This window comes from Taeniopygia guttata, chromosome 7 (genome assembly GCF_048771995.1).
Source record: "Taeniopygia guttata chromosome 7, bTaeGut7.mat, whole genome shotgun sequence".
Classification (NCBI taxonomy): Eukaryota; Metazoa; Chordata; class Aves; order Passeriformes; family Estrildidae; genus Taeniopygia; species Taeniopygia guttata.
In genome coordinates this window covers 7,052,014-7,068,136 of record NC_133032.1, presented here as the reverse complement: position 1 = coordinate 7,068,136, position 16,123 = coordinate 7,052,014, and the positions used below count along the sequence as shown (strand labels likewise).

At 46.7% G+C, this 16,123-nt stretch overlaps 1 protein-coding gene across 5 annotated transcripts in view; it reads right to left on the bottom strand.

The window, feature by feature from the left end:
* The window catches only part of LOC100223706 (uncharacterized), a 45,513-nt gene that overhangs the window by 7,963 nt on the left and 21,427 nt on the right, over positions 1 to 16,123 (bottom strand). For 2 of the 5 annotated variants that reach the window (XM_072932012.1, XM_012574946.5), the window contains exon 2: positions 3,324 to 5,060. The exons of 2 other annotated variants lie outside the window; for them this stretch is intronic. In XM_072932012.1, the coding sequence (XP_072788113.1) occupies positions 3,324 to 4,891 (1,568 nt within the window). In that variant the 5' untranslated portion in view covers positions 4,892 to 5,060. Of the gene's footprint in view, positions 1 to 3,323; positions 5,061 to 6,993; positions 7,113 to 16,123 lie in introns of all 5 variants that reach the window. One more of the 5 variants, XM_030277165.4, reaches the window with a different exon arrangement.

Below are 16,123 nucleotides of genomic sequence, written 5' to 3'. Positions count from 1 at the left end.
GCTGGAGGTAAGAAAGGCAGTGATGCAGAGCCCACACTGTGTGAAAGGAGGTTTCTTCTTGTCATGATTAGATCCCTCCTGCTTGATGTACTGGCTGTGTGGTCTTGGGGCAAGTGCTGCTCCACACACCACTAGATCAGTGTGTGATCAGAGAGACATGGGCAAAACAGGGTGGACACAAGCAGTTTTGTGGAACAACATCTTAGGGCTGCTCCTTTAACCTTTGCCTCTGGCTTAGGAGGAAGAGGGGACATTGCCAAGAAAAGAGGATATTGCCCCTTTCTCTAGTCCCCTCCTCCTGGCAGAGATCTGTGCTGCCAACAGGTTCACACCATCGCCTGCTCAAGCAAGCCAAGTCCCCTCTGCCCTCACAGAGGGGCGTAGAAGTGGGGACTCCAGCATCTTTCCTTCTGTTGGATTAAATCACTTTATGGGACAAGAGTTTGTGCTTGGATTGATGTCAGTTTTTCCTGTTCTCCCCAAGAGAGGTGATGCGCTTGGGCCAACACAGAGAGGACCAGTTCTTTTTGAATGTGTTTTAAAACCTCTGGCCATCAACTCTGAATTTCATGGAAGTGGAGGTACTGGGGATGGAGTACAACTGGAAATGGGCCTGCTTTCCTTCACTGTCTCTACGGGCCTCTTCATGGTTTTGTCATTATCCAAGCCAGCAGTTGTCAGCTCTTTCAACATGCTCCTTACTCTCTGACTAATGGAAACATTTTTGTCCATGCCTTCCTTGCTGTCACCTGCCTCCCTGCCTTGGTGTCAGCCCTCTGCTAGGGGAAGTTGGTATTGTACCCACTGTGCTGTTGTCACCCCACACACAGCCCATCACTCTTTTTAGGAAGCCTTCCTTCTTAGTCATATCCTTGGCTAAATTGTGCAGCCTTCTGTTGTCGCCATGTCCCTCATTTCATAGACACAAACCTGAGGTATTTGCATGTCCTTATCCTGAACAATTCCCCACTTAAGCAATTTCAGAAAGTGGACTGTGTACTGAAAAGCTTACAGGATTTCCACCTAGATAGCAACACCCCTTCCCAGTCAGGACTACAACCTAAGTTAAGGGTATCCAGTGACCAGTGAGGGGCTAAAGCCATTATAATTATGAGATTGATAATCTAATCTTCACTGACAAAATATTAAGTCAATTGACTGAATCTTAAGGAATTAACAATGAATTACTATGGAGACTGCTAACTTACAGACAAAACTGCTTTGTAAAACTGACACTTATACAGAAGCACTAGAAAGAGAAGACAATTTTAGCTATTTTACTCTTTGATGCTCCATCACAACATCTCTATCAGAGGCTTGCTAAGCTGAGTATCTGTGGAAATGGGACCAAATCCCCAGCTATCAGCTAATTTAATTTGAGATTTAGAAAGAATGTGGCCTGGATGCCAGCAATCATAATTTAGTACCCAAAATGCAGACAAAAATCTCCCACCTTTGCAGTGAAAATCAGCTGAAGTAGTGAGTATTTAGGGACATTACGGTGTCAGGTGAAAATGATAGAAAACTGATAAATTTCAAACCAAAGGAAACCAGAGTTTCCAAGTAACCAGTACTTTGGCAATAATAATTACCATTAATTGTTCTTACTCCGAAAACAATAAGGCCAGGGTGGTTCCTTCACATATAAAACTACCTCTCTAATACTGGAACCATTGTCATTCACATTTTTAGATTAATTGTCATTTTGGTGTTAATAAAAATTGCTTCATAGATTTTAACAAATCCAACTAGAGAGACTGAACCCATTCACAGAAACAAAAACCACTGTGGATATTAAAAGCACAGAAACCACACATAAAGGCCCTGGACAGGAAGTGTTTGGAGGCTGGGAGAGTAGTGAGAAGGAAGATAATATGCACTCCTCATTTCTTGTACTTTGCTCTGCGTGCAGCTTGGGCTCCAGACACCAGTAAAATAATTGATCTGCAAAGTGAGCTGTTCTTACACCCCTACTGCTTGTGCCATTCTGCGTATTTAATTTCACATTCATGACAAAAATAGCCTAATCCATTAAAATGGTTGTATCCCATAACTTTCTCATCTACTTCTTCACTGGGTTTTCATGTAGAAGAAAAGCACAAGGCTGGGCTGAGGGAAGCACTGAGGGCTCTGACACCACCTACCTCCCTTTGGACTATAAAGCTGCAGAATTATTTCTACTGTCACTCTGGCTTCAGCCCCACTTAAGTTCTTTCAGACGACTCATTTCTGTGCAGAAGTCACTACTATCTCCTCCAAAAGCAGAGTCCAGTCTCAGCCCATGCATTCCAGAAATAAAAAGGCAGCATACAAGGTTGATGCCCTGGCATTTCACACATCCATCTGTGCATTGCAGAAGCAGCCAGGAACCAAGTCTAATGGAATTCTTGTCCAACCATGAAAGCCAAGTGCATGGAAACAAACCACTCCACCAACACTTACTCCTCCTTTTCCCATCAGCCTCATCTCATGATAAGACAGTGATAACTGCTCCAAATTTGTAGCTTCTAGAACATTGCTGATTCCTGCTGTGCCACCCTGTATAGAAAGGGATCCTCACTCCTTAGGCAGGTGGGAGGTAACAGGACTGCAGTGTCCAAAACCAGGATAGAGAAAGCAGTTGTTGTGAACATCTTACACAGAGAAGGGGAAAACCCCTGGATGGAGAAGGAGGAAGGCTCTACAGAAGTATTTTCCCTGGCTGCCTACACAGAGATGGCAGAAGGACAGTATTTACAAGTACTTTCACTCACTGCCTGACCAGGTCTCCAAGAGGGGGTTAAAGACTCATTGCAGCCATCTTACCCTTGTGTGCCTGTTCACTACATTCAGGCAGCAAGTGAAAGCACTTGCTGCTGCATGTCACACTATCTAAATTCATGTCCTGCAGTGGTGGGACAGACTCTACATCTTTCTTCAAAGAAATCATATGAATACTTTGTATCCTTTGGTGTGTTCTACTTTTAACAGATGCTTAAAAAAAAACCAAACAACAAAAAAAAAGACATTCTGACTATTTAATACAGAAATAAAATGGGTGGGAAACTGGGTGTCAGAACTACTAATGGCTGTTGTCTTTACAGGATTAAGGTGAACAAAAAGGCAAAGTCTAGATGAAAATGCTTTTTGATGTTTAATCCCCCACGAGGTGGAATTTAAGCTGAACAGCTCTAAAGACATATCCATGTGGCTATCAGAGACTCCAAGATGAAAGGCTCTGCCAACAGCACATTTATGCTACAGGAATTAAATGTACCTATCAGGAGAAAGACCAGATCATTAATAAGGAAACTGCTTTCAGGTGACCCCACAGAGCATGTTACCTTTTCTTAATAAGTTCCAAGGCCGAACCTATGAATTCATCCTTCATTTTTTGTAGCTTAGCTCCATAGCTGGATAAGTCTGTGGCTTCTAACAGCAGCGATGAACAGCAAGAGGACTGGGCTTCAGAAGCCAGTGACTGCCCTGCAAGGTGGAGGACATCATTTAATTGTCTTGTCTCTCCTTTCTGCTGCTCATCACTGAAGATCTCCTGCCCAGCACTGTGTATTGTTCCTGCCTGTAGAGGTGATCGTGGAATAGGACTGGAACAAATAGGGACTGGTGATGTATCTGGGATGGAGGTCTGGAAGGTTCTGTCCTTCACCTCAGGACTGCTCATCTTGAAACCACCCCATGTGTCTGGGTTTTGGGAAAAGCCAGCAGAGGTGTGGTTTTCATGAAATACATCATCATCCTCCTCTGCTCTGACAGCAGGTTCATTCACAGCTTTGGTCTCTAAAGCTTCTGGACAAACATTCTTACTGTTTTCCTCCTCCAGTGTCTGGTTTGCAGGCAGACCCTTTTTCAAACAATCTGCTGGCCCACTGCTACTGTCAGATGAATTTTCCTCCTTATTTCTCATTTGCTTGAACTCCTCAAAGGTGGGTATGTAGAGTCTCCCTTTGCAGCGGCCTTTCTTGCTCTGTCCCAATGTGACTTTGCCATCTGTTTCCCCACTGTACTGTTCTACCATCTCTGCTGTTCTGGGTTTGCTCATGTCATGGCTTTCCCCAGCGTGCTGAAGGGGCAAATTCGGGGAGCTATTCTGCCTTCGGAGCTGAAGCCTCCTCTGAGCTTCCTGCTTGATGTCTTCTGGACTGATGATCCTGTGTGCAAAGCACAGTCCCTGTCCCGCTGTGAGGCTGTGCCTGAGAGCTGTGTGTTCCACCAGAAGCGTGCAGCAGTTCACAGCACAGCCGTTCCTGCCCTGCCGGCACGCCTGGCATCCAAAGCACTCCTGGGCCATCAGCTCTGGCAGGGCCACCTGTGGGCGCACGGGCTTACAGGGCTCTGCCACCTTACTGCTGTGCAGCCTCAGCTTCTCCTTCAGCTCTCTTCTGGCATCCCCCTGTAGGGCTCTTTCCTGTGCGGAAGGGAAGAGCCACTGAGGCACTTTGGCAAAGGGAGGCAGGAGCACATCCTGTGCGGATCGAGATGTCTGTTTAGCACGGAGAGAAAGGTTCCTCAGAGAGTCTGATGCACTCTGTACTGGGGCCACATCCACACAGCCTTCTGTCCACTGACTGGTGCCTCTACAGCGAAAGATGATCTCGTTATCCAGGCTCCGGCAGTGAGAATACAGCCCACAGTCAGCAACTGCTGCCCAGTGCAGGTTTTCCACACTCCGATACATCCGGTTTTCCACAGGACTGACCAAACGTGCCTTGCCTGTGTGGTAGGCAAGAGTGTGGAAGTCCCCAGAAAAAATATGAGTGTCTAGGTTCTTTAGTGGATGCATGCTGCTAACTGAAAAATCCTTTAAGCCATGTTGTGCACAGAGCTGATTATTTTGGCAGCTCGAGATCACCCGGCAGTGTTCCTGTCTCTCATCAACACTGATGTATGTCATAGCAAATGCACATGGAGGCTCTAGGACAGTGGCGTCTAGGGGGAGAGGAGGGAGCTGGGGTGTCGCTTAGATGCCAGTCAATGTCCACAGACCACAGACAGCAAAGTGTGCTGCCGGGCACTCACATAAGAGAGCTCTCACATGGGTGGAGTCGCCATGCGTAGAAGACCTGTGAATGGAAGGAAAGATGAGTTACTGAGGCAGCTGGGTGCTGACTCGCAGGATGCAGCAGCAGGTCTGCTTCCAGAGGATGCAGAATCCAACACCAACAGCTTGTGCAGGAGCAGAGCAGCGTAACTGGGCGATGAGCTGTGGGGCTTGGGGCAGGGAAGCCTTTTCTTCTCTAGCCAAGCCAACAGCGGCCTTACACTACCTGTCTGAATTTGGAGAAGTTTTTCCTACCTACCCTCAGCAACTCCCTCACAATAACATTGCTCAGCTCTAGAGACAAATGCTCACATGTGCTAGCTGCAGGCTCAGCTTACTCACACAGCAGCACTAGGGAGACAACAGGTTTACAAGAGAGGTTCTTTTCCTCAAATGGGGTGCAGACAAGAGTGTATGAGTTAAGGGGGATGCTTGGGCCAGGAAAGGATGACATAACTGTGGTCTCCTTGAAGACTCAAGTAGCAAGGAGGAAGAAGAAGGCTGACAGGTGGTGGTTTTGTTCCTGACAGTCATATTGCAGCCCCTTATTGCTATGATTCACCCTTCACAAGGAAGATATATATGGTTTACTGATTGCATATGGTAGCCAAGCATTGCCAAGGCCTTTCCAGTGCAGAGACAAAGTATCTTACAGACTTTCACAAATGCACCCTCCTGACTCCAAAGCCACAGGCTCAAATGATCATCCTCCCACAACAGCTCAGCAGAGGCCCCAGAAGAGAAAGCTATGCTTTTCAAGGCTCCTCCTATGAGCTGTGTTCAGCACTGTAAGGCCCAGGGAATCTAAGTGACAAAATCACACGTTCAGAGTCGAGAATTAAATCCCTAAATTCCAGTTTAGGCCAGCAGGATGAAGGCTAAGTGGCTAAGTCCTTGCTGGAAGTGGACAGCTTCCTTACACTGAATGGAGAGACTCTAGATTTCTTTTAGGGATTTAGGCCTCATGGACTTGCCAGCAGTCACACAAGACATCAGTGTTTGCTACAGTCTAGTCCACTCCCTTCCTTGGCAACCAGAGGCAAAGGGAATGAGTGAGTGCCATATGTAATGCAGAGTAAGATGGGACAAGGGAAATGGGGTTAGCCTGAGATTCATAAGGGCAAGATACAGCTGGGCATGAGTCTTTAATAATAAACCAGGCAAGAACCAACCAGGTTGAACACACAGGAAGAGGTCTTGATAAAGCAAGACAGAATCAGTTATAGCCCAGACATCTTGTTCTGTAGTGCAGCTGTGTCACTATAGGACACAAGAAAGCACAACGCAAGCTACCTGCTACTTTGCAAGGTAAAAGAGGAAGTTTATTTTCTGACTCCAACTTTTATACTTTTCCAAAGGTGACAGTGGATTGGAGAGTGAATGGGCCACCTCTCCAAAGACATTGGACAAACTACTAGTCCATCAAGTTTTTCCACCCCCATGAAGGAATGCAAAACAACACGTTATTTACAGAAACTGTGTGGGAAAGTTTCCCAATAGAATGTAAACTCAGAAGGCTTTAGAAAAACTTAAGAATCAGGGCGACACAGCTGCATCCCCCACATGTGGCCAACTATTCAGACAGCATAGCCACCTTGATCAGGAGGGGAATAAAGAGGTTTGTTACTCCCTCAAGGTTAAGACACCACAGGCACCTAGCCATGTGATGCACCAACAGACATCTATCTGGGGGGAAGTCTGTATCGCCTGGAAGACAATTTTGCTAACACACTATGAGCTTTATTCATCCCTTGCTTAGAGTGGCTCAAATTGGCATATTTTCCCTGCATTAATGAAATAATGTCTAATCTCATCCCAGAGAGGGAAGGCAGAACTGCTCCTGTAGTTCACCACTGAATGAAGAACATAATTTCCATCCTTCATAACTGCTAAAAATAAATTAAAACTAGCTCTCAAAGTATGCTGTTCCCCAAAACGTCACAGGTACTTCTCACCCGGTCTTCTCATGATGGGGCTGGAGTTCCCCCTTCTTCACGGCTCTGGAGGAGCCCACAGGTGACAGCAGAGAAACATGAGGATCAGGACTTTCTGTGCTCATAGGTTATAACATAATCTGTCAAGAAAGAAAGAATTATATGATGTGAAAGCCAGTCACTGAGGAGAGAGCATGGCTCCTGGTAGTGCTGGAGGCCTCCTGTGAGAAAGTGTTGTTAATAAAGGATGCCATGCCCTGTCAGGTTGGTCTGTGAACAGGTTGCAGCCACAGGACTAAAAGCCACCAGGTACTTTTGGCATTATGCTTTCAGAACAAGAAGAAAGAGAAAACAGCCCTTGCTGCAGTGAGAGCAGGGACTAAAGCTGCCCTTGCCCAAAGCAGGGAGCAACACAGAGTAAGGCCTGAAGAGAAAGCAAGGCCCATGAGAGGCAGGATCCTGGGCTGGACACTGGCTTGGCAGGCTCTGCATGTGTGCATGTGAAAGTAAGGGAGCCAGAGGAGAGAGTGCACAAGCAGGGGCAGAAGCAGCCAGGAGAAGAGCAAGGAAGCAGAGGCACAGAAACAAAATGGTGGAAATTGTCTGTGAGTGCTCCATTCACCAAGAGATGGGCAGCACTGAGAAGACAATTGATTTTTGCCCTCATGATTCTCTTCAGGTGAAAGTTCACTGTCAGGGCTCATACAGCTGATCCCTCTATGGGCTGCAGGTCAGCTACAGTGATGTCAAGCATGAGAGGTCAGGGGCCATTCTGTCCCTGACTGCTCAAGTGCACAGCACAGGCCATGCAGGGCGGCTTTCACCCCTCCATTTCTCAGGGGAATGCCTCAAAACCCTCCAGCAGGTGAGGGTACCCCTCTGCACTGCAGAACAGCACAAGCCCATTTCCCCAGCAGCCATGGAGGTATCAGTGCTCTCAAGCACTGCCAGGCAGCAGGGACTTGCTGCTGCTTTGTCAGGGCAGGATTTTCCAGAAAATGAGCATGAGACGGCAAAAGTCACTTTCAGGGAAGGAGCAGCTGGAAGAAACCTCCTGTGGGCACAGTGGGGCAGGCAGAGTGAGGGACAGAGTGGGAGCCAGAGGCAGGTTTGCAGAGCAGAGGAGCCAGAGAAGACAGACAACAGCCAGAGCTGGCTGTGAGACAGCAAGGGACAGACTTTCCAGAGGAGGCTGTGCAAAGTTTGCTGACATGAAGGCAAGAACCAAAATTTACTGGATTAAGTGCAGAAAGATGGGAATTTTGTTCCCAAATAATTTATTTTAGTATTTGTCATCCATCAGGGGTAATTTTTCTTTCTCTGAACAGTGATTTTTTTTTTTTTGTTTAAACACTTCTAACACAGGAAGTCCCTCTGATACTTCCAAGAGAGCTAAGAGCAAAGGTGCACACGGATGTAGCTCACAGGTGGGTAAGCAAGGGGGTCTTGTGCCCTGGCTGGAGTGAGAGGGAGTCTCAGAAATCAGTGAGTTATGTTCCCCAGACACCTGCAAGGAAGCTGTGGAGTTCTTGTAACAGCCAGCTCAGGCAGCAGCACCTTTGGTCCCTGTCACTCCGCTCTTGGAAGGACCATCTCTTTCCAGCTGAACTCTTGTGATCTTGCCAGTTCCTCCATGTCACTGCCCTGAGGGCTGTGCACAGCATGTCAGGCAGCTTAAGCTTAATTTCACCGAGCACCCAAGGCAGCTGCTGCCCGAGTCATGACCCGGACAGGGGATTGGCTGAGGCAGTCCTTCCCCCACTATTCAGGGATGCTTGAGCAGGAGAAAAGCAGTGGTCTCTCTAAAACACCAGGTAATTTGTCCCTGGCTTGTAACCAGGAAACACTGAATGTTTCTCCCTCCTTCCCCTGTTCTTGTGCTCCATGGCACACAGGAACTGCATCATAGTTTCAGCTCAGATGCCTGCATTTGTCAGGTCATTGACACTCCATGATATAAAACATGTGCCTACACACTCAACTCCCAAGTAAGGTGGCCACAAGCCTGTTGTTGGCAGTCTGCTGGAGGAGAGCACAAGTTGGAGACAGAAAAAAAACCAAAACAAGTAAATATACTTCTGGTTGAAAAGCTAGAGATGACCTCTGAGCACATACTTGCAGGCCCATGGCACATACAGAGTATTTAGCTGCAGTCTTATATGGTCATCAACAAAGAAACGTTGGGAACCACAGCAGCTTGAAAGTTTGTCCTCCTACCAGCTCAGAGCTGTAAGTACATGCTATACCTACAGCAGGTGATTCCAGGTATTGACTAGCAAAACCCAGTGAAGTGTGAGAGGCAGGGAGGGAGGAAGGAAGGAAGGAAATGCTGATTTCTTACATGGTGACCCAACACTGGGTCCTACTTTACCCTCTCCTAAAGGTACACAGCAGCCCTAATGTATCCTCTGCTCTCCTCCATTTAGGCCAAGCACTGAGTAGCCCATCCTTTGTCACTCCCCAGTGTGTGTGAGCACCGTGGATTGAGTCTATGCTCCTTCATTTACCCCCCTGGGTACTTCAGGCAATCCTGTCAACACTTACCCAAAGTTCAGGCTTTATTCTAGACCAGCAATCCTCCAGGCCAATGTTCACTTATTCCAAGCCAAATAGCAAAGCAGAGTTTAATGTTGGCTGCTGCTGCAGCACATCACTGCTCCTCAATCACATTGTGAAACATTTTCCTGTTCCCTGGCTCAAGGACTGAAATTTTCTAGTGGTTATGGGCCTCATGCCTTAAGTGAGCATAAGACTAAGGGCAATGTGTGCTCAGCTTATTTTCTACCATGTGATTCTGTTTAATCAACTTCTCCACTACTCTGATAAGTGCCTGCTTGGAGACTTGCCATTAACCTTACTTTTCCTGTAAAATCCCCCCCCCAAGAACTTATTTCTCAAGGATTAAAGCTTGAAGGATAAATTATTTCTTTCCAAACACATCAGAACCATTCTGCCTGGCTGACCTTCCCAGTAAAGCACGAGAAAAAGTGTCAGGAGGATGAAGCAGGCGCACACAGGGTAAGTAGCTCATTGCTGATGTAAAACACTGTGGAGAAGACCAGACATGTTCAAGGACTCCAGGAATACCAGGACAAGGGATCACACAGCCTCACAAGGCCACAGGAAGAGAGGCCACCAAATCTGGCAGGGCTGAGTAGGTTTACTGGTGCTGCTTTGCAGAGGCCACTGCAGCAAGATTTACTCTACAGACTTCTCAAAGATGGACATACTTGATCAGAGACATCAAGTGAGACTGGTACATTTTCCACTTTCCACATTTAAAACATTTCAGTCACAAGCAAAAGAGCTTCCAAGTCATGGTCATCAAAGCAAACTCCTTCTTCCAAAGGAGGGGAATAACTGCAGATCCTAACTCCATCTTGAAATAAGAGATTACACTAACCCTCGGGTTTTATTCTAATGTCTCTGCACTAGGTTTTGCAAATTGTAGCACTGAACAGAGGTTGGCTTATTCTGGACTACAATCTTCATTTTATTTCAGAGACACAATCAGCTAGAGGGATATGAACAGCACATTTCAAAGAGCTATATAAAAGATTTTAGCAAGCTATTTTACTGCTGTGAGTTTTGTGCTATCTGATACAGCAAACCTCATGGTCACAGCATGAACTGCTTACTGACACGTCATGCACATCACTTCAGCTGCCTAGCAGAACACCAGCAGTCTCAAGGGAAAGAATGCCAGACATTTTATTTTTTTCATATTAAAGGTTAACAAGTAAAAGAAAGGTGCCTTGGCTGTGCTTCCTTAGCTCTTCTCTTAACTAGTGTTGTGCTGCAGAAGCTGATTGATGAAGATAAGGTGATTGTAGCTAAATTTCTTGGGGTTTTTCTTGTCTGTTGTAGCAGCTGAAACAGAAACACAGCTTATACAGTGTCTGTTAATTGCAGCAGGAGAGGTACAGCTATAGTAGTTGTCTAAACCAGTACAATTTCCTGGGTTTCTTTCTCATTCCTAAAGTAAACAGCTAACCATAACTTTCCCTGAGTTTACAGTATTATCACTGCTTTCATTGTCCTCTGTATGGCATAAATCAGGACTGCTAACAAGAAGAACAACGGCCAGATTGATTTCAAAACCAGGTAATAATGGAAAAACAATAACCTTTATAGTCTGCTCACTGATTTATAGTCCCTCTGTTCTCACCTTAAGCATAAGCAAGAACCACAAAGTCTCAGAGACAGCTTGGCATGGGGAACCCCTGAAGACACAGTACAGCCCAGCGTCAAGAGGGTGCTGAGAGCACAGGCAATGGCATTAAATTCTGCTGTGTTACGAGCTGCTTGCTTCAACATGTGATATTGTCTAGCCATTTTCCTCCTTTCACATCTCTTTTCCTAATCCTTTTATCAATTTTTTTTCCTGCTTCTCCAAGTCTTCTTCCATCCCACTGCATTCAACCCAACAACTTGTTGTTAACCACTTGTCCAGAAAAACTGTTCTTGGCCACAGTCAGGGCTGGCTGGTCAGAGCAGCCCAAAGGGCACACATGTGCCAGGCAGATGTATCACAGGAGAATCTGCCCACAGTATCTGTTGATCAGCACAGGAACATCCTGCTCAGTTCCAACAGGGAGGAGCAGGAATCACCGTAGGAATCACTTCATGTGCGTTTCTATTTGGGCCAGATTGGCTCTGAAATAGCCTCAAGGCAGTGGAAAAGCTACTCTCAAAATTTTATCTACTCACTTAAGTATTCTTGGCACCCTTTCTGTAGGATTTTTAAGCTATTTGGGAACTATTTTTATTGACATAAAAGGTTTCACCTGAGAAGCCCTACTGCTCCACACACCTGTGCACTTGGCAGCAGTGCCCTTGATGAATTTTTCTGGCTGCTCACTTAGTCTGAGCAGCTTCTCCTTGACGTCCATCATGGTTTCCCCCTTGTTCCTCTTTCAAAAAGGCTATGATGAGATGATGCTTCCAGCCCACCTCCAAGGGCAGGCATTCCAGCACACTGATTTCAGGTAGCATACTTGCAAGGTGACTTGTGTTCCCTCTTGATTCCCTGCTTTGGGAAAGGGTACTCCCTTTTGTCTCAGCAATGCACCACTCCATCTCTTGGATAATAGTGCTCCAACAGTGCTGCTGATGATGTAGCAGAGGAACTGGAGCTTCAGACCATTGACATTTATGTTGCAGCAAAGGAAGGCTGAGTAGGTTGATTGTGTAGCAAATGCTCCCGGAGACATCAGCGGGACACCCCCATCAAGTGCACCAGCTGGAGCTGCTTGTCATCATCAGCTGTGAAGCATCCCAAGTGATGGCAGCTCCCACCATCTGCCAAGCTGCCAGTGACTCAACACCCTGGTTGACCACAAGGCTCCTCTGGATGACTCTCTCAGGAGAAGCAAGTTCCATTTGCAATGAAGTCCTCTTGTGGAAAGATCCCCCACAGCACCTATGAACCTGCAGGGTGCTGTGGGGGATCTTGACAGATGCTGCCCTTCTCTGTAACACTGTGAGTCACTCTGCTCCCCTCTTACTGCTGAGAAGGAGTCCACAGGGTTCTAGCCTGCAGAGACAATGCTCAGGCTTGAGTTAGCTGATGTTTAGGACCCAGGTGCTTTCCCCTGACCTGTGCTCACACCCTGAACCAAGCATTCCCAGGCCTTCAGGTCAGGTAGAGCATATCTTGCCGACCACCCCCCTTTGACTTGGCACACACACATTGGCCTTATGAGGAACAGACATGATCTTAGCATAGACACTTATATTTGGCCTTATGAGGAACAGACATGATCTTAGCATAGGCTGTGACCTTGCTCCATACCTGGAAAAAACACACAGTTCTCAGAGGCAAACCTGAGCCAGGAAAACCTACCCATCCCCCTGTGAGATCTGGGAATTACAATGCCATATGTTAGCTCACTTTACAAGCTGGCACCTCCACTTCTCCTTCAAATTCCCACTCTGCATAGGTGTAACTGCAGAAAATGGTTTCAATATGGCTACAAGTGAATTTGTTATTTCTTGGGAAGCAGGGAGAAGAAAAGGTTAAGGCTGTGACTTAAAGCTCAGTCTCAGCAAAGGGTCCAACATCAGTTGTGACTTCCCAGTGCCAGCTCCAGACCATTCTGCTCTGGCTCCCTGCCAGAGGTGTGCCCCAGCCCAGCCCTGATATGCTCAGTCAGTGACTCACAGGCCTTTGTGAGGCAGCCCACTGCTGCCAGCCCAGGGCTCTGCCTCCAGCTGTGGTCAGCAGCACATCCTTTTGGAAATAGCAACACAGATGGAGCACGTCTGCAGCTGAAAAATGATGAGGTGGGGAACTACACCTCAGATCATCTAAAACTGTCTTGATCCTCTCTGCATGTGTTTGAGGAAGGCAGAAGGGACTGTGCAAAAAACAGGGCACAATGGATCAGTTGAGTATGAGAAGTGACAGGGAGACGTAAAACAAGTCAGTAGCAGGAAAGGGTTGGCTGCTCCCTTCCCCCTGCAGCATGTGAGGAGGATCAGCAGAGCCCTCACCTAAGCTGAATGTTGTCATCTTTTGTGCATTGAAGACCGGCATTTCAACTCACCATTTTCATTCACTTTCTGGCAAGAAAGAGGTAAAAATCTAAGTCACACTTACTGGGAAAAATAAAATCAAGTAATTTTTTTATTTTTTTCCCAGAAGGAAAACAGAAACCAGTCCTATGCAGCTGGCTCTCTCAGGGTGGCTGAAGGGTATTCCTTCTTCATTTTTCTACAATTGTCCCCAGAGTCTCAGCCTAATCCTTAAAGTGCATAAGGCACAGGAAAGAAATCACACCCTAGTTCTAAGAATAAGCTGTACATCCAAAGTTCCTACTCCCTTCCTTGTACTAGGAAAATGTTTTTTGCAGCACAGCCACAAATGTTAAACTTTGAGTGCACCAGTGGCATACTGCATCAGTCTTTCCAACCAGGCAATATGAACTTTGGCTCCCATCTCACTAGTGGGGAAAGAAGCTCCACAACTTAATTCTGTTGACCCCAGTTTGTGAATTTTGCACTAGAAGTCACTCCAGTGCTCCCCAAAGCTTAGGGTCGGTGGATGAGCAGAGCTCTTCCATGCCAGCACATTTCCATCAGAAAGAGATCCTGGGGGAGGAGGGGGGTGTTGAGAACGGTGAGGAACACGTATGAGCTCATCCTACACCTTGCTTGGTTACATCCCAAAGCTGCTGCTGCAGAGGCAGGTTTGCCATGAGGAAATGTGGATGACAGCAGTGCCAGTAGTCCTGGCTGGGCAAGGATGGCCATGGGCAGTACCACTTTCTGTTCCTTTGGCTCTGGAGGCACTTGGCAGTGCTTCTAGAGAAAACCAGGCAGGACTGTGCCCACCGCCTGTCTCAGCTGAGGGATGTATCCTCAGATGGTCCAGCACTGCATGTTGCCCACTACAAGGCAGTGGGAGTCCTGACAGGGAGCTGGTGCAGCTGGCCAGGCTCCGCCTCTGCATCAGTCCCAAGGAACATCACAAGCTCTTCCCTACCTACCAAAGAGAATTTATTTTCTTCTTTGTCACAGATTTTCAACTCCTCCCATGGGCATCTCTAAGCAACCCCCTCCCTTTCAGATGCTGATGCTTTTCAGCTGATTAAACTGTGGACCAGACCATGAGCTGGGTGTAAATCAGCATTGCTTGTCAATGCTAATTTACACCTGCTGAGAATTTCCCTTCCTTCACCATTTAGTAGAATTATATGACATGTCTTTTATCTCTTCTCACAGTTTAGCCTGCCATTCCCCTTTCCTGGCCCCCAAGCCTCCCGCTTTGCTCTGAACTCCCTGGAGGTTTACAGGATAAGTTGCTTATTTGCAATGTAAAGTGTCTCTCAGAACCACAGCCCCATGCAAACAAACCCAAGAGAGGCACGTTTATCCCTGCTTGTGCAACAAATCCAGCCCCATCTTTTCCTGGCAGCAGTTCCCTAAGCACACATTGCACAGAACTTGCTAAGGGAAGAAATATGTCCCTTATTGCCATTACACAATGCAGGACTTCTCTGGGGAGATGCAGAGGATGGAGAATGAAAGGATTGATTCCACAGAGACCCTGAGCTCTTTCCTTTCTCATTGAAACTGATGGTGATGGCTTACCACCCAGATCAGCACCCTGTAGATTCTGACTGTCAATAGGCAGGATACCATTAATGACTTCTTGTTGCTATGGTGATATTGATGGATACTCCATGGTGTTGGTGGGAATCCTGTGAAAGCTAGCAAAAAAACAATAAAAGTGGGTCAACAAAAATGTGAGTTTGCCTACAAATGGGCAGCTGTGTGACATACTTGATGAATTCAGTGGCACTTCACACCTCTTGCCTTCTCCTGCCTCCTACAAGAACGGCACAGTGCTCCCCAGAGCCAGTGCAAACACTCCTGCTTGCAGCAGGGCTCTGGTGCAGAGGTGCAGTGCTGCAAGTGGATTTCATTACTAAGCATTACTTTTGCAGCTTCACCCTGGCAATTCATTTCACATACAGAATAAATATCTTGGCTCCAGTGAAATCACTTGGACCTGTGCCAGTGGGCACAGAGCCAGGATTTCCCCCAGCTCTCAGGATGCCTTATCGCAAGTGACAATTTCATTCAGCAGCCTCGATAGCCACTGGGAACTTCCTGCCTCTCCAGAGCTGTTTCAAGCGTGGAAAAACCACTGTTGCAGTTTTTTGCTCTATTTCAGTGCTGTGCTCTCTTTGAAGGCGGTGCCATGGGCTCTCTCTTGGCTTCCTACTTTGCAATATGCAGTTTAGAGCAACCTGTCACCTTTCATCCCAGCCAAGTGACCACTGGAAATGACAGGCTGGGCTCCAGTCACAATTGGGTCTTTTCACTTTGCACAAGTGTTCTTGGGATTTGGGGCACAGGGGCCATCTTGCTAAAATAACACTTCTCTGTGAGCTTGCTTTCTTTGGGAAAATCATTGCTAATTCATGTTGGTGTCACATTAATGAAGAAGTGATAAAACTCCAGTGGAACTCCTTCTTTCTCTACAGATGCTATTTATCTAAGCTCACCAAGGAGTGCACAAACTGCAGGATGCCTTGTTTGGGGGGAGATTTTAGTATGATTAGCAAATTTTAGACTATGCTTTTTGTCTTAGCAAAGACTCTTATCTTTTCTGCTTTGTTTTATGTCTAGGAGTACTAAAGTA